General features: G+C 47.2%; 1 protein-coding gene across 4 annotated transcripts; it reads right to left on the bottom strand.

Annotated features, from left to right (window-relative positions):
* Positions 1–36: 36 nt before the first annotated feature.
* On the bottom strand, positions 37–23,440 carry Sec24c (SEC24 homolog C, COPII coat complex component). 4 transcript variants are annotated; one of them, XM_028879722.2, is made up of 24 exons: positions 23,342–23,440; positions 21,312–21,511; positions 17,156–17,291; positions 10,958–11,142; positions 10,387–10,758; positions 9,918–10,054; positions 8,663–8,731; positions 7,317–7,428; positions 6,939–7,066; positions 5,255–5,393; positions 4,952–5,067; positions 4,657–4,781; positions 4,334–4,525; positions 4,032–4,125; positions 3,721–3,837; positions 3,164–3,334; positions 2,640–2,736; positions 2,418–2,563; positions 2,158–2,296; positions 1,894–2,012; positions 1,616–1,795; positions 1,218–1,409; positions 907–996; positions 37–643 (listed from the first exon to the last, which is right to left on the bottom strand). In XM_028879722.2, the coding sequence occupies exons 2-24, from the start codon at positions 21,481–21,483 to the stop codon at positions 503–505; spliced, it is 3,369 nt and encodes a 1,122-aa protein (XP_028735555.1). In that variant the 5' UTR covers positions 21,484–21,511; positions 23,342–23,440; the 3' UTR covers positions 37–502. The 4 variants fall into 4 exon arrangements, with proteins under 4 accessions (XP_028735555.1, XP_028735557.1, XP_028735556.1 ...); XM_028879724.2 differs by lacking the exon at positions 23,342–23,440 and adding an exon at positions 22,998–23,319; XM_028879723.2 differs by lacking the exon at positions 23,342–23,440 and adding an exon at positions 21,607–21,772.
* Between the last annotated feature and the right edge of the window lie 3,544 nt (positions 23,441–26,984).

Here is a 26,984-nt window from a genome sequence, read left to right on the forward strand (position 1 = left end):
ACCAACTACTTTACTCTCTACCACTTACAGTCTGTACCCCAGCTCTTGTGCACCTGTATATTTTATCCCTAATATAGGAAGTTGTTGATGACACCGAGCTGAATTTGCCACCTCCTGTAATAGCCCTGGGATTCCCACTCCTTCTTGCCTGCCCCCTTCCTCTTGGAGGCTGGTCCAAAGGGACGCCCAGAGTCTCGCTGCCTCCAAACCCCCAACACCGGATCATATACAGTGAACTGATAAACTACATTCATTACAACAGGATTAGCAGGAGAGAGGGTAGAGGAAGGGACCAGGGCACCTTCCATCAGCAGGACATGACAGAGTGGTAGGATATTTGAGCCCAGAAAGAAGGTGTCTCCTTATATCTTGCCCTCCCCCCTAAAGAGACTGAGGTCAGCTTACATGACTCATAAGATAGGGAACTGTCCCAATTTTCTCTGCCATCCTGGGGTACTTTCTGGAAGCTGGCCTGGGACCCTATACCATTTACCCACTTGCTTTAGCTCAGTAGCTGCCGAATCTCCTTGTGCATATGACACAGAAAGTCCACATAGGATGCACCTCCACTTAGGCTCTTGTCTTCCACCAGGAAGTGCTTGAACAGCATCTCCAACTTGTCTTCCTGTTTCACCACGATAAGCTACAGCCAGAAGGCAGGTTGTGAGGAAAGGCCAATGGTAACAAAGCACTCAGACTCTACCTCCCCATGCTCCTCCTTGCTGACGTGACAAGGTAAAAAACCTAGGAATCAGGTCAGTGTTGCTGTGCTGGGGATGTGGCTTAATGAGTGTCTGCCTGGCATATCGGAGGCCCAGGTTTCAATATCCTCCACCACCACCACCACCACCACCACCAACACCACCACCACCACCACCACCACCAAACACACAAGATCCGTGTTACCTTCATGTACCGCATTCTCTGTGCCCGTAAGCTATCGATGAGGCCTCGAACCTTCTTGGACAGTGGATTATCAAGAACTGGCAGAACACTCTGGAACAAAAATTCATTCATTACTATGATAAAGTACTTTTAAGTCCATCAAGAGGGAGCAATCCAGAGTTAGGTATCATCGGAAATGAGGAAGTCTGAAAAAGCTTGCCCCAAGTGTTCTCTGATATGTAAAGGCACCAGCATGATGACTTCACTGACCCCCAGTCAAATCACCAAAGTGTTTCCCATACCCATTATCATCCTTGACACCCTGTTCTCACCAAGCCACTGGTGATCTGACTGAAGGAGGAGACGTTGAAAAGGCTCTGGACAACACCTTGTTGGACACTTGCCCCAACCCAGACAAAGAGGTTGAGCCCGTTTTCCAGCAAATATATATCGCCACTGCTTAAACGCTCTTCAGACGCTCGAACTGCTGGTGGTTCAGTGGTACTGTCCATGGGAGACTTTGTCTAGACAAAAAGGAAAAAAGTCACCAAGAACTACAAGACACTCCTTTACACACATACACTCAGAAAGTTAAGTCTCTAGATAGTGATGCAAAATGTACACACATAAAAACAAATTCCTTTCTGTCGGCAATAAAGTATTCCCACCCCCTCCTTCTCAGAGGCCCTGTCCTCAGTACAGTGTCTCACACTCCAGTCCTCCATCGTACCAGTGGTAGGAGCCGAGGGTAGAAGAAGACATTGGTCTCAGCTACATCCATGGAGGAAACCAGCTGTCGAACGTAGGCGCGGTCATCAGTAGTGACCTCAGCTCCAGGCTGCAGGACATCACTCTTCAACACACAGTTCAGGTAAACTGGGAGGAGCTTCATACACTCAGGAAGGATCAGCTGAGGAATTTATGGAAATAAAGTCAATGACCATGGGAAATTCCTCTAAAATGCAGACTGTTGTTGAAAGAACCCCTCTGTTAGCATCCTTGCCCGACCTGTCCTGCAGAGGAAGGGCTGGCACAGTTCTTTCTGTAACAGGCCAGGATCTGAGCACACTGGGTGATGAGCGTGTCTCGGACAGTCTTCACAGGGCTATTCAGAACACCCCGGTACGCTGTACGGGAGGAGAGACGGCCGTCACTGGTCAGTGTCCTCTCGCAGGCGTCCTCCCATCATCACACCTACCCAGGAGTGCTGAGCTGTGGGCCATCCTGGGCCTTTCTCTCACCCGCCCCACCCTGCCCTGCTTCTACCCTCACCAAACTTGGCCATGTAGTTGATGAGCGTGTCAGTCTCACAGTTCCGATAGAGATCAGCCAACTGGGTGCAGCAGTTTAGGGCCAGGTTGTGGATGCGGAGCCGACGCTGCCCTGCACAGCTGGTATAAAGCAGGGCACACTAGGGGAAGGGAGAAAGGGGGAACTCACACCCCTCCCTCACAATTCCACCCACCCCTTATCTTCCCAGTGAATGCCTCCAGCACCTTCACCCCCCCCCACTCCCGTCTCCCGCCTGCCACCTGCAGGAGGGCTCCACTCTCTTCATTGAGCCGGTCATCATGCTTGAACTCCACAGTCACTGTCTTGTCCTCATCCAGTCCAGCCAACTCCACATCTGTTGTGTTGCTCATGTAGAAAGCTCCAAAGAAATCTACAGCACGGATACCTGAGGCCACAGGGATAGGTCAGGGCTAAAGGTAAGACATGTGCCTCAAACAGATTTAGCCTCAACCAGAACTCACCAGTGCTTGTCCGAACCCGCATCACAGCATCAAAGCCAACCACCTTCTGTACATCCCGCCGCAGGTCACTCAAGAACCGTTCCTGGTCATTCTCCACCTGCAGCCCAGGCCAGAGTCCCATCACTGACCACACAGCTCACCCTGCAGCCGGTCTCCCTGCATCCCCCCCTCTACAAGCCTGCTGCATCCCAGCAGCAGTGAAAGTAGGGGTGACAGTGACAAGAAGCTTTTATGGACTCATGACATATCAAGTAGCACACAGAGTATTTTATATATAACTGTTCAAGTCTGTAGACAAGTCCTAATTAGTGAACTCTACCTTGAAGAGGAAAGGACAGAAGAGGAGTAATTAAGTGATTTCCTACGCCAGTTAGTGAGCGGCTTCAGTTCAACCCAGGACTGACTTGAAGAGCCTTGCACCTAACCACTGTACTCCGGGCTCAACTTCACGCCCCACTGATGAGTCAGTAGGTAAAGAGCCACTCCACATATAAGCAGATACTTCCACACCCAGAATTCTATACCTGAAAGCAGGCATATTTGTAGACAGAGCCTCCAGTGAGCTGGGGAACAACAGAGAGTGTAGCCACATCCACATATTGGTTAGGGAAGAGGAAGAGGTCCACACAGCAGCCTTGGGCCACACAGTCTTTGGCCAGAGTCTGATAGGTACCTGTCTGAGGCTGGAACAGAGTCTGGAGGGGAACAGAAGACATGTCCTGGGTAAACTGAGAAACTCACACTTTCTCGACTTCAGACCCACTACCACCTTGTAATTCGAGCAGGAGGAGAAAATCAAAAGGAAAAGGTACAAGGTGTGTTCAGGCACGCCTATAATGCCAGCACACAGGAAGCAGACAGGATCACTACAAGCATCAGGCCAGCCTGGGCTACACAGTGAGTTCCAGACCAGCCTAGGCTACATAGATAGACCAAATCTCAAAAAAGCCAAAAGTCAAGTCCACCCAGAATCTTGTGAGCGGGTTGGCAGTCACAGATGTAATCCCAGTTCACCTGGCTAATGTGGAAAGTTACCACCTTCCTCTGTAATGGGAGGCCCCTCCCCGCTCAAGTCCCACACCTTCTCCTTGTCTGTGTTGATCAACTTCCTGTCATCTCTGTTCTTCAGCTTCCCTGGGGCCTCTGCAATGGGCAAGGATGTGTGGAACACAAACAGCTTTCCTGCACACTCGGCAGCCTAGGGAAAAACAGAAAACGACTCGTCCGTTCCTCTCTGTTCATCCATATCCCCTCATGGTTCTCTGTCATTTATTAGGCACTAGCTGTGAAACGGGCTGACATGCTGGACAGCTATCAATCACTAAGGCTGTTTTCCAGTACCCAGCATGGCCAGAGGAAAGCAAGAGGGGCTGCTAGGAACTCCTGCCTTACCTTCAGAGCTTCCATCCCAGCCTGGATAACGGGGGCAAATACTGTCTCTGTCTCTCTTGTATCTGCAAACATTTCTGGGATCTGATCCAATAAGCTGAAAAGACAGATGATGGTAGACAACCCAAATTGCCACCCAGCTTTGAGCTACCTCCATTCTCAATTCCTGGAATAAATAGCTATCTGGCTCCCAGACTGAAAACTCCCGGAGCACACCCTTGTCTGTCTACTAACCCTCTGCTCAACTCCCTGGCCTTCTTTGAGTGTACCCTCCCACTCTCTCTCATCTCCACCCCGGCTCTTACCTGGTGATAACTGCCCGGGACTCATTGACGTTGACCAGGAAGCCATCCAGCAGTGGCACAAACATGTCAGCCACATCAGATACAACCATCATCTGTGGCTGAGCCAAGGAGCTCTTCACATTGTAGAAGTGGAGCACTTTATTGTAGGTGACAAAGCCAACTCGGATTGCTGACTCTTCTGCTCCACCCTCCCTGTGGAAGGTGACACTGTTACCCAGACTGGCCACCTTCTTCACCCACAATTTCATGACCTGTTCCACTTGCTCGGTCAAGCCAGACACCCACCATTAAGCAAAGGGAAGCAGTACTTCCTCAGCTCTCACCTCGGCAGGTAGTCTAAGAGGGACTTGAGCTCCTCACAGAGGAGCCGAACCAGACCAGTCCTGATGGCGTTGTAGGAGACATCAATCATAAAGATGAAGGCGGGCGGACTGGGGAACTTATTGTTCTGTAGAGGAAGGAAGTGTGGAGGCACAGGAGAACAGTAAGCGTCAGGAGACCAGAGGGCAATGCCATGGGCATCAAAGGGGACCATGCCAGGGTAAGGGAAATGGGAACGGCTGTTCGGGCGTCTCACGATCCTCCACCCACTGCTCCCCTCCCACTACCTTCCCTCACCTTGCAGTAATCTACAGTGGCCAAGAATTCATAGGAGCCCAGGGACAGCTCAGGACGGTCATAAGCATCCACACGTTTGCCGGTATGATCCAGATGTTGAAAATACTGGGGGGGAACTGCAGGGAGGATGCAGTGTGTTACTCAAATGCTCACCCTCAATCATAGTATGCCAATTCTTAGCTGATCTCCTTCCCATCATTCCAGTACCCCATGTCCTCACGTGTGCCCTACTTCCCATCCATCTAACTAGAGAGAATAACGAAGAGGCAAGCCTTCCCCACAAGCTCAGCCTCCACAGCATACCATCATTGATACAGCTGCAAAAGGAGCACTGGAAGCGCCTCCCTCCCTCGATGAACGTCATGAGAGGGCACATGTATGCTTTGCAGCGATTACAGCGCAGAGGGCCAGATTCGCCATGGTCCACAACATACGGTGAAGCCTAAGGAACAAAGGGCAGGGGCTCAGATGGAGGGAGCTACAGTGGGCAGACATGGCAACACAGGACACAGACTGGAGGGACAGGCAGCATGGCTCAGACACTCTGTCGGGGAGGGAATACAGTGAAAGAGAACGAGGACAATGATAACGGCACTGCGCACTGGAGAAATTCCAGTTCTCTCTTTTCACTTCCTCTCCCAGAATGCATTTCTTCCTAAAAATGAAGAGGGCCTATGAAACTGGCCATAGCAAGCCAGGGACTGCCGTGGGTGTATGAGGAGAAAGGCAAAAGTTATACAGGATTTCTACTCCTGTCCTCGAGATGACTTCTGCTTCTTTCCCTGCATATCTATGATGCTTCTCCCCCATCACTTGCAAGAGAATTCTGGGACACCTACTGCTGTCCCAGGCAGACGTCATCTTCCAAATACAAAAAGCATCTAACCATCCTGAAAGCATCCAGAATGGAAGTGAGAAAGCAGATATACCCTGAGCCTTGAGGTCTCAGTTCTAGAAAACTTTCAAGTACCTAAGTGATACTTCTTTGGTTTGTTTTTTCATGACAGGGCTTCTCTGTGTAGCCCTGGCTATCCTGGAACTTGCTCTGTAGACCAGGCTAGCCTAGAACTCACAGAGATCGCCTGCCTCTGCCTTCTGAGTGCTGGGATTGAAGGCATGCGCCACTATGTCCGGCCACATGTTACTTCTTAAGACCTAAATAAACAGTTAATTTTTAAAAACGCTTTCGCCAGGCATGGTGGCTGCCTGCTCTTAATTCTGGCGCTCAAGGGGCAGATGCAGGCAGGTTTCTGAGTTTGAGGCCAGCCTGTCAACAGGGTGAGTTCCAGGAGCAGGTGTACAGAGAAGCCTTGTCTTGAAGAAATCAGCACCCCCTCAAAAAAAAAAAAAAACCCGCTGCTTTCAGGTACTGAATTGGCAGATGGGGGCCCAAGCCAGGTGAGAAATGGAATGTTGGATACAATAGTACCTTCTTTTTTATATGACTTCTTAGAGCCCTACCCATCTCAAGTCAATGTACTGTCATCATCCAGAGATTTGACCACACAATGGGTTCCTACATGCAGCTGTCTTGCCTGTAGAAGTTAGGTTGGGCCTACGTATTTTGTTTCATTTTAAGACAGAGTTTCACTATTTGGCCCCCACTAGCTTTAATCCTTCTGAATACCATGCCTGCTCCTTGTTTGTTTTAAGATGCAGTCTACTGTGTAGCCAGGCCAGGCTGGAACTCCATGGCCTCCTGTTTCAGTTTCCTGAGTGCTGCAATTACAGGTATGAGCCTCCACCCCCAGCTGGCTCTGGTTCTTCTCATTTGTTCCTCCTATGAACCCTTGTCTCACAAAGTAATGGATTTGGCTTTTGCTTTCATCCTTCCCACTGCTACCAAGCTTGGGCGCTGAGAGTACCAAAGATACTGTCCCCTCCTGCCCAACCATGATGCCTTCCATGCCAGTCAGAATCCCATCTAGAAAGAAGCATCGTTCCCCTCCACTTCTTTCATTGTATTCTAGCCCTTTCCGAGACTTACCTCCTCTGGGGGCAGCCTTGCCAGTGGCTTGATGACAGCCGCCAGAGGCACCTGAGCCTGCTTAGCCATGTCAGATGTGCAAGGGATATTATAAGATGTGCATCGAATGTACCGGGGACTTGCATTCCCTGAAGAAAGTACAAGATTTTAGTCATAGCCCAGAAGCCTTCTGGATACCAGCTCTCTACTGGAGAGTCATCCCACCTCCCCAAATGTTAAGAGTTGGCAGTAGTTTTTACCCTCTGAAGGCCTGAGGGAGGAAGTGGGATGGGGCGGGGAAACTGGTGTCTGGTTAAAGACTAATAAAAGCGTGATCCATGGCTGAGAGCCTTAGAGAACGAGCTGCCGTAGGGAAACGGATGTTCAAGTTCGTCTCACCTTGGTCTTTCACCAGGAAGTTGGTGGTGACTAAGGGTGGCACCTGTCCCCGTACACCAGTAACAAATGGCTCTGAACCCCGGTTGTTCCTATCATCTTCAATAACCTGAATCTGTCGGAGAAAGGTGAAGTGAGCGACATGATCAAAGAAAAAGAAGAATGAGGACGAAGGCAGGCCAGACTGTAGCACAAGAACAAAGAATTTGCCAAACACCTCATGCACCAGGCATGCTTTCCTTTGGAGTCCGCATCCAATGCTACGAGGCTGAGCTTCCTCTTGGCGGCAGTGAGCAGATGGTGGGTGGCCTTGGTGAGAATGGTTTTGTGGTAACCCCCCCACACACACACCTGCAGGCACTGTGAGTGCACTTTTATTGCTCCTACTCCAGGAAAGCTTCAACTCTGACCCCAACCATAAGACATGATTGGATTCCATTCTCCATTCCCAAACTTTCCCCTCCCTCCGCTCCAGGAGACACACTGAGCCAGAGCAAGAACAGAAGACAGAAACCCATGTAGAAATGAATCTACCTGGAATGGCTCTAAATTCAATGAAATTAACAAGGAACGGGAGGAGGAGAGAATTAAACAGCCAGGAATGATCAGGGAAGGAAGCAAATGCTGCCTTCCTTTTGGGTGAGCGTTGGTGGGGCCATAGAGGAGAGGACAAATGCCCAAGCCTTATGGCCCAGCCCTCAAACCTCTACTTGGAACAAGACATTGAGGAGAACAAACACAAAAAGGGTATGCAAAGCTGGTAATCAGACCCTTGTTCAGGCTGGTGACCTTTGTTCAGTTACTTCAAGAGGAGTTTGAGAAAACCAGAAAAAGTAAAGGGCAAATAAGACTGTATCCCGCAGCAGAAAGAATTGAAGCTTGGAGATACACCAGAGTCTAAGACTCTCCAGATGAGAAGGTGGCCCACACTCTCCCAAAACAAGCAAGCTCTTTCCTTATAAGAAATGCCATGAACCTGGACGTTCATAGCCACCCACCAGAACATTTCTCCTCACCTCAAATGGGAAGTGGCTGTTCCACCACATGCCACACACAAGCTCCTGGAGGAGCCAGCAGGACCAAAACCAAAGCTTAACATGCCACCAGACCCACCCTCAGAGCCTGACCATCCACCATCCCATACTCAAGGCACTGCTAACAGCTTGCTTTCTCTCCCATACATGGTGACTTGGGGGCATGCATATCCTTCAGCTTATAAAAGCAAGGATCTAGAAGGGCTCAAGGAGGAGAATGGAGAAGGATGGCCATGGGAGATGAGGTGATGTCACAGGCATGCAGGAGTGGCACTAACACGGGTGACAAGCACACACCCCCACCCCTGCACTTACTGGACTAGGAATGGCATCAGGGTCTATTCTGTGCCTGGTTTTCTGCTGAGGAGGCAGCTCATTAAGTTGCTTTTAGTGTTTTAATAATAAAGGCAGCAGGGGTAGACAGGGAAGGAGACAAAAGAACAAGAGGCAGATGTTACTTCTCTATCTAACCCTGCTGAATCAGACATGAAGAGCTGGAGCCCAGCTCAGACTGCTGAAGTCAGGGACCCAGTAGATCTGGAATTCCAAGTCTCTCTAGCCCAACACAGAGGCCTAACAAGGAGGCCTCAGTGACTCAGACTACCATGGAGCAAGATAAGCTCAGGTGGAGCAAGCAGGAGGCAAGCAGGACTCTTTAAGGAGGCCCTAATGGGAAAAACCTTGAGGAACAGGAAGTTCCCCAGCAGGTCAAAGAACTCTCATGCTGGAAGATGCCTTGGCTGTCCAGCTAAACTCTCCTTCCCACCATGGAAAAGAGAAGTAGGGGGCTGTCACTTGACTAACAGGCTTCCTAACTGTGGTAGTTCCCCAAAGGGAGAGGGAGGAGAACGGAATGGAATATGACAATGGCTAAGTATGAAGAGGGAACTGACATCAATGTCACAGACAGGATATAAAGCGGGCCCATGTGAAGACCTACTCTAGCCAGGTCTGATAAGGAAGGGCTGAGGAGTCCAGTGCCTCTGGGGGAGAAGCAGCTTCCTCAATGGAGTGTACATGCACACTGCCTTCATACACTATGACTGCTCCTCATCCACACAGCAGGGACCTGGCAATCAACAGTATTATGGGCATCATCCTACAACACTACCCATATAGGAGCAGAAAGGAACCAGTGCGGCTTTCCTGCTCTGACCACCTAACATCAGAGAGCTCCTACCTGCTCTAGTGATCAAGAAGAATGATGCCCTACTAGATCTAAGGGAGTGAGGCCTGGCCATTACTCCACAGAATGGCAAAGATGACCATGTTATTATTATGAGCAAGAGCAACAGAACATAGGCCTCAGCCCAGAGCTCTACCAACATGACTGATCACTCTTGGTTCCCCTTTCTCCTATATAGAGCTGTGCATTAAACCTGCACTAGAAGACTTTGGGGACTTCAAATTCCATTTCAAAAGTTTAGACATCATATCTGAGTTCTAAGTCTTCAAGATGATAGTTGAAAAGGGAATGCTATCAGAAAATGTGAGGCAAACATCTCATCTAGGTCAGCCTGCACATCTGGCAGACATGTGCTTCCCCAAGACCACATAAGCACCTACTTACAGGGCTGGGGATGGCATCAGGGTCCAGGCGCTTAGGAGGCAGTGGCTGAGGAGGCCCAGGCTGACTGCCAAAGGTAGACGCTCCAGGGTATGGGCTCTCATAATTATGTTGAGGGCCTCGGGCTGGTCCAAAGGAACCTGAGAGACAAGGACACAAGGTTGATGAACTCAAAATCCCTTCCCTCTCTCTGCTTAAGGACTCAGGAAAGTAACTGGACTCTTTGAAACAGATTATGGGGTATACTAGTGCCTGAGGAAGCCACTCAAAGAAAGGCCGCACTATCTCCACGAGCTAAGAGACAAGAAGACTGTCTTACAAACATCCTAGTAATGGTACCCTGAAGCTGTCCATTGAATTTAGTACTTAGCAAGCAGTACAAGGGCAAACAAACAAACAAACAAACAGACAAACAGAAAGCCTGGAACAGCTGAAGCCTTGGCTTCTAGCCAGATGCTGCGGGGAGACTCACCATTTTGCTGCAGCTGATAGCCCGGCTGCTGAGGGGAGTGCATAGGCGGTGGTGGTACTGGGGGCCCAGTCATCTGGGTGCCTGGGGGCAGAGCATGAGCAGGAGGCGAGGACACGTGGTTGGGCTGGTTCACTGGGAGACTCCCAAAGCCCTGTCCAGGCGGGAGTGGGCCAGTCATGGAAGGCATCCGAGGACCACCTGAAGCTGGGGATGTGAAGCTGGAAGCCAGTGGTGGGGCAGATCGCAGGGGAGGCTGGACTCCAGGATGACCTTGAGCCTGGCTAAGGGAAGGAGCCTGGCTCTGAGGATAGGAGCCATAGGGACCAGAATTAGGGAAACTTCCTGAGGCTGAGGCCAATGATGTTGGTGGACCTGGGAACAGAAGAGGCAGAGGTGGAGGCTCAGTCATTCTGCCTCGTTTGGTAAATTATTTCTCCTCCCACCAAAAAGGCACCAATATGATACGACTGTCGCTGCATTTGGAACTCAAAGGCACAGGAAATCAAAAATATGCCCAGAACCAAAACTTCCAAAAAGTGGATGATAGCATCCTGGTCCCATCGCTACTTACCATAGCCCAACCCAGAAGAGGGAGGGGCTTGGGACACAGCACCACTGATCTGCATTCCGGCCAGCTGTGCGGTCACCTGTGTACTTGTTGGGGGAGGGCCATAGGGCTGAAGCACAGCTGGCTGGCTGACCACAGGGGCCAATGGGGACCCAAACTGCTGAGACGCCGATGCCGCTGCCGGGAGCCTGTAAAGAGAATGAAAGCAGGTGACTACAGGGTGACAAGTCTGTTGAAGCCGGCAGAAGCTCCACTGTGTTCTGGCATACATGTTCACCCTGAGCTCTCTGATAGCTTTAGACGTGCGTAGTTTTTTTTTAAAGGTTTATTTGTTATTTATACATGTATGAATGCAGGCCAGAAGAGGGCACCAGATCTCATTACAGGTGGTTGTGAGCCACCATGTGGTTGCTGGGAATTGAGCTCAGGACTTCTGGAAGCGCAGCCTATGCTCTTAATCGCTGAACCATCTCTCCAACCCCCGGCAAATGACATTGTTGATAGTCTACACAAATAAGATTTGTGGCAAAGATTACTTTCCACTAGGTTCACTCACAAATACCAAGCACCCTGGGGTCAAACACTGTTTAGTCTGATTGAGAAGTTATCACCTCCTTAGCCTCAGTCCTATGTGGACAAACTGCCTCAGTTTTGTAACCTACACCTGAAGAAGTTGAAAGGATAGGCACACATGAGCAGACTTCCAGCAAGTGCCTACTCAAGGAACATTGAGACCAATCAATATAACTTGACTGTTCAACTAAAGCACCTATGACGTCATCCTGGGATGGTGTGAGAAGAATCGAGAGAGCAGGAAGCAGTCAGCTGAGACTGGCATTAGGCAACCGAGGGAGGAGGCGGCTTGCTGTTCCGAGGAGACTGGAGAACCGGCGCACCAAGTAGCCTTCCGGGTCTACTAGCAACACTTGAGCAACCCCGTCAGACACTCACACAATGACGACACAGTCAAGTCTGACCACTAGTCATGCCAGTGTCACTGGATACCAAGTGTAGGCAGCTGCTCTGATGTCCCAGGAAGATCTTAGGGCAGATCTATGCAACACAGAAACTCCAGCTGGGACTTGGGAAGAATCAAATCTATCAAAACATTGCATTTCTGATTTACACTCTCTTCAAAAATAATTACTTATTAAGTTATTATTTTTTTCTTTTTTGTCAGATGCAGTGACAAAACTGGGAGGGCAGAGGCAGGTGGATCTCTGTGAGTTCGAAGCCAGCCTGTTCTACAAGTGAGTTCCAGGACAGCCAGAGCTACATAGTAACACACTATCTCATTGAGTGCGTGCATGCTCAATTTTTTTTTTTCCCTGTGAGTACATGCACAACCATGTTTGTGCCAGGGTGAGTGACCAGTAAGTGTGTGGAGTCTGGAAGACAACTTTCAGACGTCAATTCTCAACTTCTGCCATGTGGAGGCAGTCTTTCTAGTTCCTGCTGCACAGCATACTCCAGGCTGGCTGGCCCTCAAGCTCCTGCCCATTCTCCGGGCTCCAGCTCCCATCTCACTGTAAGAGCGCTGGGATCACAGATGTGCACCATGCACCCAGAACTGCTTATGGGGTCAAACTGAGATTGTCAGGCACTTACCCACTGACCTTCTCCCCCACCCCTCCCCGCCTTATTTTATCTCTATTAAATAACTAGCACTTTAGGTTTGACCAGCTCCATCTGCTCTTAGTGTAGCCAGCCAGTCACTTTTCCTTCAACTAGTAGCTCTTTTTTTTTTTTTTTTTTTTTTTTTTTTTTTGGTTTTTCGAGACAGGGTTTCTCTGTGTAGCTTTGCGCCTTTCCTGGAGCTCACTTGGTAGCCCAGGCTGGCCTCGAACTCACAGAGATCCGCCTGGCTCTGCCTCCCGAGTGCTGGGATTAAAGGCGTACGCCACCACCGCCCGGCAACTAGTAGCTCTTTTATGTGTGTGTTGTGCTGGGACTTGAACCCAGTGACCTGCATATGCTAGGCAAGCAAGTACTGTAATGGTGAACTATGAAACCATCTCTAATGCTGCTTTCAACTAGCATTTCTGCTACTGACCCTTACTTCAAGCTCTTTGTTGGGCCCTGCATTATTCTGTGGTCCACAATACTGAACATACTGTTAACCACACAGTAGATGCTCAATAAATCTTGTCAGACTAATTATATTGCTCTAGTAGTGTGGATTAATGCTATCAGCTGCCCAGTGTTAATCTGTCAAGAGTTCCCCATACCTATATATAGCATCTACAGTTTTCCTATTTAATCTAACCCTATAGCAAAATAATGAGACAGAGAAGATAGAAAACAAAACCACTGAAAGCATGACAGAACAAGCTAGAACCAAATCGAAACCTGATTTGCAACTTCCAAGACTTAACATAATACAGCCAATGACATGAGAAAGCAAATCAGAAAGTACAGCACACTACATCCACAAGGCCCTCCATGCGTCTCCATGATTCCCTCCTCTGTCTCCAGGGGTAACTACTCCTAATTCTCAATTACCATCCCTTGTCTTTACAACAGCAGAGTTCAGTTTTGTCAGTTTTTAGCATTTTGTAAACAGGATCAAACTATATATACTCTGTAAATTTTGTGCATTTTTTCATTTTTATGAAATTTATCTATGATACTCCCATTCCTCATTAAATGTTTCTCCATTAAGCCAGGTGATGGTGGCACACACATTTAATCCCAACACTCAGGAGGCTGAGGCAGTTGAAGCTATGTGAATTTGAGGCCAGCCTAGTCTACAGAGCAACTTCCAGGACAGTCAGGAATATACAAAGAAACACTGTCTAAAAAACTAAAAACCACCGGGCAGTGGTGTCGCAAGCCTTTAATTCCAGCACTCGGGAGGCAGAGCCAGGCGGATCTCTGTGAGTTCGAGGCCAGCCTGGTCTACAGAGTGAGATCCAGGAAAGGCACCAAAACTACACAGAGAAACCCTGTCTCGAAAAAAACAAAAAACAAAAAACAAAAAAAAAAAAAAAAAAAAAAAAAAAACAACAACAACAAAAAAAAAAAAACCCAAAAAACTAAAAACCAAAAAAAGATGTGTGCTGGCATACCCAGACTGAGTTTTTGTTTGGGACCAGATCTTCCTATGTTGCTCAAACTGGCATCAAGTTCTCGGGCTCCAGGAACCCACTGCCTTAGCTTCTCCATTATCTGAGTCTACAGGCGTGTGTCACCATCTAGCTTTGCCTCGATTAGCACAAGTTGTTGTTACTGTTCTTTGTTTGGGTCTCCACTGCGTAACCCAAGTTGGCCTCAAACTTGTGATTCTCCTGACTCAGCCTCCCAAGCACTAGGGCATATCAACACACTAGGCTCATACCATTTTTATTATTCCAGAATGTTCCCTCGTGTCCATTTGCCTATTCCCTCCCTGATTACCAATAGTCAACCTGAACAAAGCAGAGCTCCTCATCCTCTAACAGTATGCAGAAACTTTTTCTGCAGGTGTAGTCCCAATACACACTTAAAAATCAAAGTCTTGGGGGCTAGAGAGATGGCTCAGAGGTTAAGAGCACCAACTGCTCTTCCAAAGGTCCTGAGTTCAATTCCCAGCAACCACATGGTGGCTCACAACCATTTGTAATGAGATCTGGTGCCCTCTTCTGTGTACATAATAAATAAATAAATCTTTTTTAAAAAAAAAAAATCAAAGTCTTGATTCCAAGCACCTCGTGGGAAGATGCGAGGACTCGATTCCTTTCCCCAATACCTGCTTCTCAAGATGATAATTTCCACCGAATTAATGGGCAGTCCAGTCACAAAGTCAACTTTCAACTCTGACTTCAAGTCTCTTCTTGGTCTCTGGAACTTGAGGCTTTCACTTTCTAACAGCTTAATTTTGAGTTTGGGAGAAAACTTTTTTAAATTTCTATTTCACCTCTCTTTTCTAGAGTCCTTCAACAAAACAGGCTCTAGTAATCTGCTCCCCGCTGAGAGTCTTTGATATGCTGGGTAGTGATAGCACCTCATTTAATTCTAGCACTTAAGAGGCAGAGACACGAGGACCTCTGAGTCTGAGGCCAGCCTGGTCTACAAAGCGAGTTCCAGGTCAGCCACGGCTACAGAGAAACCCTGCCTTGGAAAAAAAAAAAGAAAAGAAAGAAAAAAAGAAAGAAAGTCTTTGAGCCAATCCAAGTTGGCAGTTTTCTTCATCTCTCCACTGAGACTGCCTTTATTAATGATAATGACCTTGCCAAATCCAATGGTCAATTCTCTGCCCTCATCTTCCTGCAACAATGAACAAAGCTGATTGCTGTCTTGCTTTCATGAAACACACTCTGCCCCCCAAGACCCACCCCCACACACACACTATATAGCCTTAGCTGGCCTACAACTTGCTTTGTAGGCCAGGCTGTCCTTGAACTCACAGAGATCCACCTGCCTCTGCCTCCTGACTGCTGGGGTTAAAACTGTGTACGTCAGACACCTGGCCTCTCTTTAATTAATTTCACTTTATGTGTATGAATGGTTTTGGCTTTTTTGTTTTGTTTTTTGCATATTATGTGTGTGTTGTGGGATATCTGTACACTGTGTGAAAATGTACTGCTATGACTGGTGCAATAAAAAGCTGAACGGCCAATAGCTAGGCAGGAGGTATGGGCAGGACTTCGGGACAGAAAGAGAACTCTAGGAAGAAGGCAGAGTCACCAGTCGGATGACGGAAAAGCATGACATGTAGGAAATGAGGTAACAAGCCATGAGCCACTTGACAGCATGTAAATAAATAGAAATGGGTTAACTTAAGTTATAAGAGCTAGTTAGAAACAAGCCTAAGCTATCAGTCAACTTTTCATAATTAACAAGAAATTTCTCTGTGGATATTTGGGAGCTGGCAGGAGGGACAGAAAAATCTGCTTACATGTATGTGCACCACATATGTCCCTGGTACCCAAAGAGGACCAAAGAGGGCTTAAATACCCTGGAACTGGAGTTATGGATGGTTGTGAGGCCCCATGTGTGTGCTGGGAACTGAAGCCAGGTCCTCTGCAAGAACAACAAGAGCTATTAACTGCTGAGCCATCTCTTCAGCCCCCCTGAAACACTCTCTGTAGGTCCATCTCTTACCTCACTATTGAATCTTTTTCAACGGCTCTACTACTGACTACATTCCAACAGTACATTGATCTCTTGTTCTTCCTCTGTCCACTAAATGAATTTCTACCTCAAGGCCTTTGCATTTGCTGTACCCTCTACCAAAAACACTCTTCCCTCAGCTCTCACATGGTCTCCTTCTCCAGTTCACTAGGGTCTCAAATACTCCACAGTGTTTAAAAGAGCTCCAACCCCCTCACAGATTACCCACAGCCTCACCCATCTTGCATCTTTAGGCCTATTTGTCTGTCCCTCATCATCTATTGTGTCCCACATTTGCCTTATCTAAGACTTACAATGTACGAATACAAGACTCTTGGTAAGTTCCAGAAATGACTTTTCCCTTTTCACATCTACTAACCAGTTATACTTTCTCAACTAGTACCAGAACCCAAACAACATGCTGACAGACATGACTTCCCTCCTTTAACAGACGCAGCGCAAAGAGAGCTTTATCAGGTTCTCATTATTTATGCAGCGTTCCTTTGGAGTCTTTTCATTCCATAACTGGCATGGACACATTTAACCGATCAGTCCTGCTGAGTGTCTGTTCTAGTGAAAAGGGTCACACGGACAATCCTGAGCCCTCTGCCTGTTTCTCCCCTAGCATAGGTTTGTGGGGACTAGAACCACTGTGAAAATGTATGTCTGGTAAAGGGGAAAAATTCAGGTTCACAGAAAGATAATATGGAAACGAATCCAGGTGTACTAACGTGCGTTCATGATAGGGCTGGACATTAGTAGTACCTGTAACCTAGAAAAAAGAACGCAAGGCTGGCAACATGGCTCAGTGGGTAAAGATATTTGCTGTCAACTAAAGGCTTGAGTTTGGTCCCCAGAACCCACATACTGGAAGGAGAGAACAATTCCTACAAGTTGCCCTCTGACCCGCCACATGCACCCCATGCCATGAATGCACACATATATCATTCATACATACAAAATAAATAAATGCAATAAAAAAAGATGAACAGGATAGAGGGAGGAGAAGAAAGAATGTAAAACAACGGGAAAAAAAAAAAAACCACAGAGCCTCAGACATTCCTAACCCACTTTGGAATCACACTGACTGTAGGCTCACCCAGTACATACCTTTGCATCTGAGCTGCGGAGCTTGGCCCATTCTGTATATCACCTTGACCAAATTGGCCATATGTTGTCTGACCACAGGGGGCCTGCGCTGTTGAGGCTGGAGGTGCCCCTGAGGAAGGTGGGGCTCTCGGCACACCTGAGGGTAAAGGACAGAAATTAAATGGTTGGGAAATAACTTTCTCTTCCACCTTGAGGCAGGAATACAAAGCAAGAAACAATAAAAGAAACTTTCACTGACCCTACACTCCAGACGCAGAGTGAAAGAGGATGCCATGCACCTCCTCTTACTACAGCAGTATTTGGCATTTGGATATCAAACAAACAGGCTACTTTCTCCGACTTAGGGTGAAGCTAGGCAGAGCAACACAATGGAGGACCTCCCTCTGATCAACACTTACTCTCCTCTATCTCTCTCTGTCTGTCTCTGTCTCTGTCTCTCTCTCTCTCTCTCTCTCTCTCTCTCTCACACACACACACACACACACACACACACACCTAAGACAGCCTTCAACCTTTCTCAGGAAAACATCTCACTCCAACTTAGAAACTTGGAGGATACATGAGAAAGGTGGTACAGAAAATGAGAAGCAAGAACATAATGAATTAGTCTATAAAAAACTAGGAGTGTGGCCAGTGTGGTGGTGCCTGCCTTTAACTGCAACACTTGCAAGGCAGAGGCAGGTGGATCTCTGAGTTTCAAGGCCAGGCTGGTTGACATACTGAGTTCCAGGACAGACAGGGCTACATAGTGAGACCTTGTCTCCAGGAAAAAGAAATAAATAAAAAGAAAAAGAAGGAAACTAAGGGGCTGGAGATATGGTTAGTTGCTTGTCTAGTCTGAAGCCTTGAATCCAACCCCCAGCAGCACCACATAAAAACCTGCCTGGCGGGGCTCAGAAAGCTTAGTGGGTTAAGACCTGGGATTCTAGCCAGGCAGTGGCGGCGGCGGCGGCGGCGGCGGCGGCGCCGCACGTCTTTAATCCCAGCACTTGGGAGGCAGAGGCAGGCGGATCTCTGTGAGTTCGAGGCCAGCCTGGACTACAGAGTGAGATCCAGGAAAGGCACAAAGCTACACAGAGAAACCCAGTCTCGAAAAACCAAAAAAAAAAAAAAAAAAAGAAAGAAAAAGAAAAAGACCTGGGTTCTAATTGTAAAGGACCTACATTCCAATCCTAGCACCCACATGGTAGCTCATAACCATCTGGAACTCCAATTCAATTCCATAGGTTCTGACTTCCTCTTCTGACTTCTTAATACATACATGTAAGCAAAACATTCTCACCAGTAAGGAAAACAAAAAAAGTCGAAATAAAGTACTTGGTGGTGCACACCTATAATCCTGGCATTTGGGAGTCCAGAGGACCAGAAGTTCAAGAAACCAGGGGTGGGGTGGGGGTGGGGTGGGTTGTTTGCTTGCTTTGTTTTGTTTTCCAGTGCTGGGTACGGAGTCCAGGGCTTGATGCATGCTAGTGTTCCTCCATGGAGCTACACCAACCACCAGAAAGGCACTCCCTCCCGCAGCAGCTGCTCTGACCCCTTCTTCTTGGTACATTTTATATATCCCATCATGCTCTTTTCACCCACTTCCATGTTCAGTAGCATTCTCACAAGTCAGAGACCTTTTTTTTTCTCTAAGAATTCTGTCAGGACAGGTGGCTTATCCCATTGTTAATGCTGTTACCTACATTCTCACAAAAGCTGGGCTCTGTCCTTTTCTCAGATCAGATCTCCCCTCCAAACTACTCCCACTAAGCTTAGCCATACTGCCAGCAAGAAATACAAGCGATGAGTTACCTGGAAAATCACTTTTGAAATGTTGCTGACCCTCAGGAAAGAGCAGATTCAGAAGCTGAACTTGCTCACTAACCATAACAGAACCAGACAGATTTCCCTTCAATGACAAAGACAACTCCATTCTGATAAGTCAAACCTAACAGAGCAGAAATGGACTCTGTCCAGTCAAAGTCCCAACCTAGAACAAGGACCTTCTAACGAACCAAGTTCTAATTTTACCACTTCACTGTTTTTTTATGGTGTGACTAAAATGGTAATATTTCATTTATTTTCAAAACCTATCCATGCCTTGCCTGACTGGATTAAATCTACTCTCAAGCCAAGTGTGGTGGCCTAGGCCTTTAATCCCAGCACTTGGGAGGCAGAGGCAGGTGGATCTCTGATTTTGAGGCCAGCCTGGCTTACAGAGCGAGTTCCAGGACAGCCAGAACTACACATAGAAACTGTCTCAAAAAACAACAAAAAAAGCCGGGGGGCAGCGGCGGCGGCGGCGGCGGCGGCGGCGGCGGCGGCGGTGGTGGTGCACACCTTTAATCCCAGCAAAAAAAAAAAAAAAAAAAAAAAAAAATATATATATATATATATATATATGTGTGTGTGTGTTTGTGTATTTTTTTTATTTATTAGATTTATATATTTTATTTTATATGTCTAAGTGTTTTGCTCACATGTGTCACATGCATGACTGGTGCCTGCAGAGGTCAGAAGAAGGCACTGAATCCCTTGAACTGGAGTTGTGGATGGTAGTGAGCTACCATGTGGGTGCTGAGAACTGAAGTTGGGTCCTCTACAAGAATAAAAAGTGCTCTTAACCACTAAGCCATCTCTCTAACCCCCATAAAATTATATTTATGTATTTAATGTGTGTGCAGATCAGAAGACAACTTGTTTTCTCCTTCCACCATGGATCTCGGAGGCCACTGACCGTAGGCCATTATGCTCAGAGGTAAGCACCTTTACCTGCTGAGCCATCTCAAGTCTCTAACCCCACCCACCTTTATTTATTCAGTTTATGATTTTTTGGTAGGTTCTGGGGATTGAATCTAGGATCTCATACATGTTAGGCAAGCATTTTGTTAATGATTATATCTTCTTTTTCACTTTTTAGTTTTAGACGGACTCCTACTCTGTACCTAAGCTGGACTTGGACTCACTCTGTAGCCCAGGCAGGCCTTGAACCCACAATCCTCCTGCCACAGCCTCCCTCACAGGATCACAGGCCTGTGGAATCTACTCTCTTAAAACCAACATAGCGTTTGGCATGCTCTAAGTCTTCAGCCAGCCTAACCAAAGAGTCCTCTATTAGTAACTTTACAAGGTCTACTGGGAACATGCAGAGAACCAGCTACTCTTCTTGGAAAAGTAACATAAACCAAAACTCTAAGGGCTGGGGGCATAGACTCTAATGCAACACCAAGCTTTCTTATTTCACTGATATTATAGAACATTCAAGAAAAGGAGACTCAAGCAAAGGAAAATGAGTGACAGTAAAAGACCCAGGAGTATTAAAAGTCACACCTACAAATACACTTTTCCTCCCAGATCCGTTTACAGATAAATGGGCCTCAGAGTCATTATAGTCACAATCAGAAATCAATAAGAAGCATTCTCAACACATATGAGGAATAAGTGATTTCAGGGAGACTTGAAGTCCTCAGGCAATGGAAGAGCTATGACTACAATCCTTTCATCCAGCTCTTAATAATGCAGCCAGGTTGCTGGGCGGTGGTGGCGCACGCCTTTAATCCCAGCACTGGAGGCAGAGTCAGGCGGATCTCCTTGAGTTCGAGGCCAGCCTGGTCTCCAAAGCAAGTTCCAGGAAAGGCGCAAAGCTACACAGAGAAACCCTGTCTTGAAAAAGCAAAAAAAAAAAAAAAAAAAAAAAAAATCATATTTAGCCGGGCGGTGGTGGTGGCTCACGCCTTTAATCCCAGCACTCGGGAGGCAAAGGCAGGTGGATCTCTGTGAGTTCGAGGCCAGCCTGGACTACCAAGTGAGTTCCAGGAAAAGGTGCAAAGCTACACAGAGAAACCCTATCTCGAAAAACCAAAACCAAAAAAAAAAAAAAAAAAAAAAAAAAAAAAAAAAAAAAAAAAAAAAAAAACCCACAAAAAAATAATGCAGCCAGGTGAGGCTGTCCAGGGTGACGTCCACAGAAGTGAGCTGTTATTGAATCTGGAAGACTCACTCCCATTAGCTGTCTTAAGGTGGAAACAGTCACGTATGTAAAAACAGGGTGATACAGACGACTCACAGGGCCCTCATTTTCATGTTCTTCAATCACAGGCCTGAAGCAGCTTCATCAGAGCAATACAATCTAACCTGAAGACTGCTCATTTCCTAAAGGAACCTGGAAACATACCTTGGAGAGGTGTCTGCTGATAGCCTGGCACTGGGCCATTGTAGGCCCCATAAGGAGCAGCAGGTACTGCAGGTCCTGGTTGCCCACCATAACTGGACTGATGATACCCTGGGTAGATGGGCTGGTTCTGCCCAAATGGTGGAACAGGTGGAGCTGATTGGTTGACATTCATTATGAGAGCATCCCCGACTTGATCTTACCTATTGGAAGAAGGAAAGAAAGAAATCAGTCAAAACGCTTTCTAAGGAGAGAGTAACTATTCAGGGAAGGAAGAAAGAGACAAAAAGGGATTGACCTTATCAGGCAGTGATCAGTTGAACTGTTTCCACAGGACCACAGGATCACAGTAACTTCCTGCCCCAGTCAGTACCCAGTCACTTTCCTCAAAGCAAGGATTTTGTTACTGTGAAGCCCGTGTTGTATCACTGCCAAGAAGGTCTAAGTTTCAACTGCAGACAGACCTAATGGAACAGAAGAGCAGACATCCTCCAAGGGTAGGATTCTCAGTGTCTGGTCACACAGAGTCTTGGGGCTGCTAACTACCATGATGTTACAAGTAAAGAAAACAATGTTTCCACTTTCCATTCATTCTATCTACCGTCAACTCACGCCATAAACACTTAAGTAACTTCAAATGTGCTGGGTTGTTTTAAAAAATCAAAAATGGGGGGTTGAGGTTTTAGCTCAGTGGTAGCCAAGCACAAGGCCCTGGGTTCGGCCCTCACCTCCAGAAAAAAAAAGTCAAAAATGGATCAACTAAAATTCCTCCCGCACAAAAGACAAACTGCAGAGCTGCTGTTTGGGAGAAATGGCATTCTTTGTCTGCCCTACAATAACACAGATGTTACTCTGACCCCAGTCTTTCCATGAAAATAGTGTATTAACCTTGCAAATGAAGTATTAAGATAAAAAAATGTAGCCCAGCTGTGGTGGTACAAGACTTTAATCCTAGCACTTGGGAGGAAGAAGCAGGCGGGTCTCTGAGTTTAAGGCCAGCCTGGTATACAGAGAGAGTTGCAGAACAGCCAGAGATACATCGAGAAACCCTGTCTTGAAACAAACAAACAAACAAACAAACAAACAAACAAAAGTAGAGAACACCTGAATACCTAGCAAGCAATGTTCCATTACAAAGATCATTCATTTCTTCCCTCAAGCAGAGGACTATGGGTATTCTAAATTCAAAAGCACGTCTGTAATTCGGTTTCTGTTCTAATGTTTGGTCGGTCGCTATCAAAACTATTACAATCTTGCCCAGCAACAGAAGGATGAGTTGGAGGTCCTTTCAAGAGTCATTCCAAGAAGGGGACAGTAGATCTAAACACCCTTATCATTCTAATTATTCTACAGGCAGAAGGGGCCCAGGAAGAGTGAGAACCTCTCAGGTCTGCAGTAGAACAATGGGCCTCCCTCTTTGCTAGCAAATCCCAAAAGATGAACTGCTGCCGGACTGAAAATTCTGTAAAGTCAAAGCCATTTTAGGAGCTGTCCTTCCAAACCCTAAACCTTGCACCTGCCACCAACACTTAGCTTGGGAGACGTCCCTGTCCCTTTAACTTCCTGAAGTCAGGAGAGAGGGACGGAACACACTTGGAGTCAAACTCCAATCTTGCCTCCATTCAAGGCAGACAGTCGAGGGTGACAACCCAAAGGGGCGGGGCAAGCTCCCTAGAACTCTGAAAGTACCCGAGATGCGGAGGCTTTGGGAGCTCCAGGGATCGAGATCAGGAAGCCAAGCCGGCCTCGAGGGCCACGATGAGGGCAGGTTCACTAAGCAGTAAAGACCAAGCTTCTAATGCCCTTCAACATGCCGGGAGGGCGAAGCGAGAGCCGGAACCTGGGCCAGAAGGGGAAGGGAGGGGTCTGGGACCGACCGCCGGTCACGGATGCGGGAGGTGAGGGTCTCTCCCCAGGCCCCGCCCCCAGGCTCCTCCCTTTCCTCTAAAACCGGACCGCGATCAGGCCAGAAATACCCTGGCCTCTCCTCAGCATTCCTCCCCACCGCGCAACCTCGCGATGCCACTCCTCACCCGGCTCCAGATCCAGGTTCGACTTCGTTCCTAACGTCAAGGCTCCCAGGCTCGACTTCCGGTTCCGAGGGGGCTGGCGTGCCGTCCCCGGAAGTCCCGCCCCATGCCGTAGGGCCGGGGGCCACACCTTCTGCCACGTCGGCCTTAGGCATGCTTCCGGAAACCCGGATGCTGCGCATGCGCCTTTGTCTCTCCCGGGATGGCCGCTGTTTGAGAAGCTCCTCTGAGTTTCATGCTTTTTTTTTTTTTTTCTTTCCAGATATTCCAGACTCTTTCTGGTTTTACCAGCTAGCTGAGAGGGTGTTGAGATAACTAGGTCAGACTATTTTAGTAACGCTCCCTCTGTCATACCGCGACACATTAAGGACCTCTAGTCCTGGAGCCACTTCCTGTTAACCTTTGACCCCATTGATTTGCGTCCCTCAGGTAGACCTCAACCCTGACCTTTGAGCCCCGGGTGGTGGAGGCAGGCTACCAGCGCTTGCTACGCGGTTGCGTGCTTATGTGTTCGAGCTTGGGACCATTAGTTCAATGTTTGGACAACTTCTGCCCCAATTTTATTTATTTACTATAATGAAAGTAATGCCTATCGAACAGCGTATTGAGATGAATTTAGAAACATTTCATAGTCTAGTATAGTGTTCAATAAAGATTAGTTATTTACCATTTTATGCCGTGCCCTTTTTTAACAGGCAAAACTACCAGAATCAAAAGATCTCCCTGCTCTATCTGTTAAGAGAGCTACAATTCTTTCAGTTTTCCTAAGACTCTTCAAAGAATAATTGTAACTAATTGTTGCTCTTCCCCCCCCCCCCCACAATCAGTTCTTTGAGACAGGATCTCACTATATAGCCAGACTGTCCTGAAACTGGATATGTAAGCCAGGGTCACCTTGAATTCGCAATCTTTATACTTCCGCCTCTCCAAGGCATGCATTGTAATCTTTTCAGTACTATTTATGCATACAGCTTGAAGCACTTCTTTGAGCCAACTCAGGTCCTAGAGTAAGTAAAATGTTTTGCTTTCATATGTAATGGTAGTTATACAGTGGTGCATAGTTAGCAAAAAAATGGATACTTAAGGTTGTGTATGGATGACTAACCAGGCAGTTGTCTTTAATTTTTATGTATAGGTGTTTGGTCTGAATGTATATCTGTCCAGAGACCAGAAGAGGGCACTAGATCCCACTTACATACAAGCCTTGTGGATGCTGGTAATCAAACCCAGGTCACCTGTAAGACCGGCCAGTATTCTTTGTCACCAGCCCTATTTCTGTCCAGTTTTAGAGTAGTCAGTGGATCCTGGGATCAATGGTATCAGGACCAGCTGGGACTTGTTAGAAATGTAAATTCATTTCTTCCTTCCTTCCTTCCTTCCTTCCTTCCTTCCTTCCTTCCTTCCTCCCTCCCTCCCCCCCTCCCTCCCTCCCTCCCTCTCTCTCTCTCTCTCTCTCTCTCTCTCTCTCTCTCTTTAGTGTTGTTTGTTTTGATTTTGTTTGTTTTGAGACAGGGTTTCTCTGTGTAGCCCTGGCTGTCCTGGAACTCGCTTTGTAAACCAGGCTGGCCTGGAACTCAGAGATCTATCCCAGTGCTGGGATAAAGGTGTGTGCCATCACTGCCCAGATATTCTCTTATTCTTTTTCTCTCCCTTTCTTTCTTTCTTTCTTTCTTTCTTTCTTTCTTTCTTTCTTTCTTTCTTTCTTTCTCTCTCTCTCTCTCTTTCTTTTTCTTTCTTTCTTTCTTTCTTTTCTCTCTCCTCTCTCTCTCTCTCTCTCTCTCTCTCTCTCTCTCTCTCTCTCTCTCTCTCTCTCTCTCTCTGTTGGGGGGAACTTACTGCATAGCCCTTCTGGCCTAGAATTCATTGTGTGGGCCCAGCTGGCCTTGAACTCACAGAGGTCCCTCTGCCTATGCCCCCTAGAGTGCTAGGATTAAAGGCGTATGGACCAAACCTGACTAGAAATGTATATTTCTAATCTACCTAGGTGTAGTTCAGTTTTGGAGACGGGGCTCAGCAACAGTAGTCCCCGAGTCCCTGACACTAAGCTTGACAGATGCCTCCCTCCTGGATGATTCTCTTGCTGACTGACATTTGTCTAGTTTAATAATTTGCCAAAATGCAGCTAACATTTGTTGAGCACCTGCTCAAGGCTGAGTTCACCTTAGTTTAGCACTTACATGATTTACCCCATTTATCTTTCATTTCAACATAAGGAAGTAGATATAATCTCTTGCTTAAAGTTTCACACTCCTAGTAAGAGCTAAGATTCACAAGTTTGAAGATCAAGACTATGGGTTGGGGACTTAGCTCAGTGGAGGAGTGCTTGCTTAGCAAGCACAAGGCCCTGGGTTCGGTCCTCAGCTCCAGGAACCCCCCCGCCCCCCCAAAAAAAAAGATCAAGACTATAAGTTGCATTTTTTAATTTTCTTTTTAAAAATATTTCTTAATTACATGTGCATTGGTGTTTTGCATACATGTATGTCTGTGTGAGGGTGTGGGATCCCCTGGAACTGGAGTTAAAGACAGTTATGAACTACCATGTGGGTGCTGGGAATTGAACCAGGGTTATCTGGAAGAACAGCTAATGCTCTTAATTGATGAGCCATCTCTCCAGCCCTGCATTTTAAATTTTTCTGTCTCAACTTTGCTGCTTAGAATGGGCTGGATTGCTCTTAAGAATGTTACTGCTGAGCTGGGCGGTGGTGGCGCACGCCTTTAATCCCAGCACTCGGGAGGCAGAGCCAGGCGGATCTCTGTGAGTTCGAGGCCAGCCTGGGCTACCAAGTGAGCTCCAGGAAAGGCGCAAAGCTATGCAGAGAAACCCTGTCTCAAAAAACCAAAAAAAAAAAAAAAAAAAAAAAAAGAATGTTACTGCTGAAACAAAACAAAAAATATTGGTGCTGACTGGACATAGTGGCACATGCCTGTAATTCCAGCATTCTAGAGGCTGAGGCAGGAGGATCAGAACTTCAAGCACCCTTTATAACAAGTTCAAGGCCAGGTTGGGTTACATAAGACCCAATCTCAAAAAAAAAAAAAAAAAAAAAACGTTCAAGGCTAGCCTGTGCAGTGTAGTGAGACCTTGTCACAAAACCATAATTGAATAAAGAGGAGAGGCTGCAATTGTGGATGGAGCTCAATGTAGGGTGCTGGCTCTGCCCAGAATGTACTAAACCACTTCCTGGTAGTAGACCAATGAAGTCCCTAAAGCTGAGGGTGTGTGTGGCGGGGGGGTGGAGGGGGGGTGGCTTATTGTAGGGAACCCATTGCTGTCAAAGTTTTCTGGGTGATGCTGATATCCACTGAGTATTATGATATGACACTGGTATAGCACAATGGCTGGCATGTAGGTAGTACTTAACTTTTCTTTTTACATTTTTTGAGACAGGGTTTCTCTGTGTAGCTTTGGAGCCTTTCCTGGAATTCACTCTGTAGCCCAGGCTGGCCTTGAACTCACAGAGATCCGCCTGCCTCTGCCTCCCAAGTGCTGGGATTAAAGTCGTGCACCACCACTGCCCTGCTAACTTTTTTTTTTTTTTTTTTTTAAGATAGTTTCTTATTATGTTGTCCAGGCCAGGTCTTGACCTTCTGTGCCCAGGTAATTCTTTTGCCTCAGTCTCCTGAGTAGTGGAGACTTTAAATGTAT

This window comes from Peromyscus leucopus, chromosome 9 (assembly GCF_004664715.2).
Source record: "Peromyscus leucopus breed LL Stock chromosome 9, UCI_PerLeu_2.1, whole genome shotgun sequence".
Classification (NCBI taxonomy): domain Eukaryota; kingdom Metazoa; phylum Chordata; class Mammalia; order Rodentia; family Cricetidae; genus Peromyscus; species Peromyscus leucopus.

Coding starts and splice junctions, on each gene's coding strand:
- Sec24c (XM_028879722.2), bottom strand. CDS start 21,483: ATGAATGTCAACCAATCAGCTCCACCTGTTCCACCATTTGGGCAGAAC. Junction 7,429..8,662: donor CTGATGCCATTCCTAGTCCA/GTAAGTGCAGGG, acceptor TTTCTCCGACAG/ATTCAGGTTATTGAAGATGA. Junction 3,838..4,031: donor CTGGGATGGAAGCTCTGAAG/GTAAGGCAGGAG, acceptor GTTTTTCCCTAG/GCTGCCGAGTGTGCAGGAAA.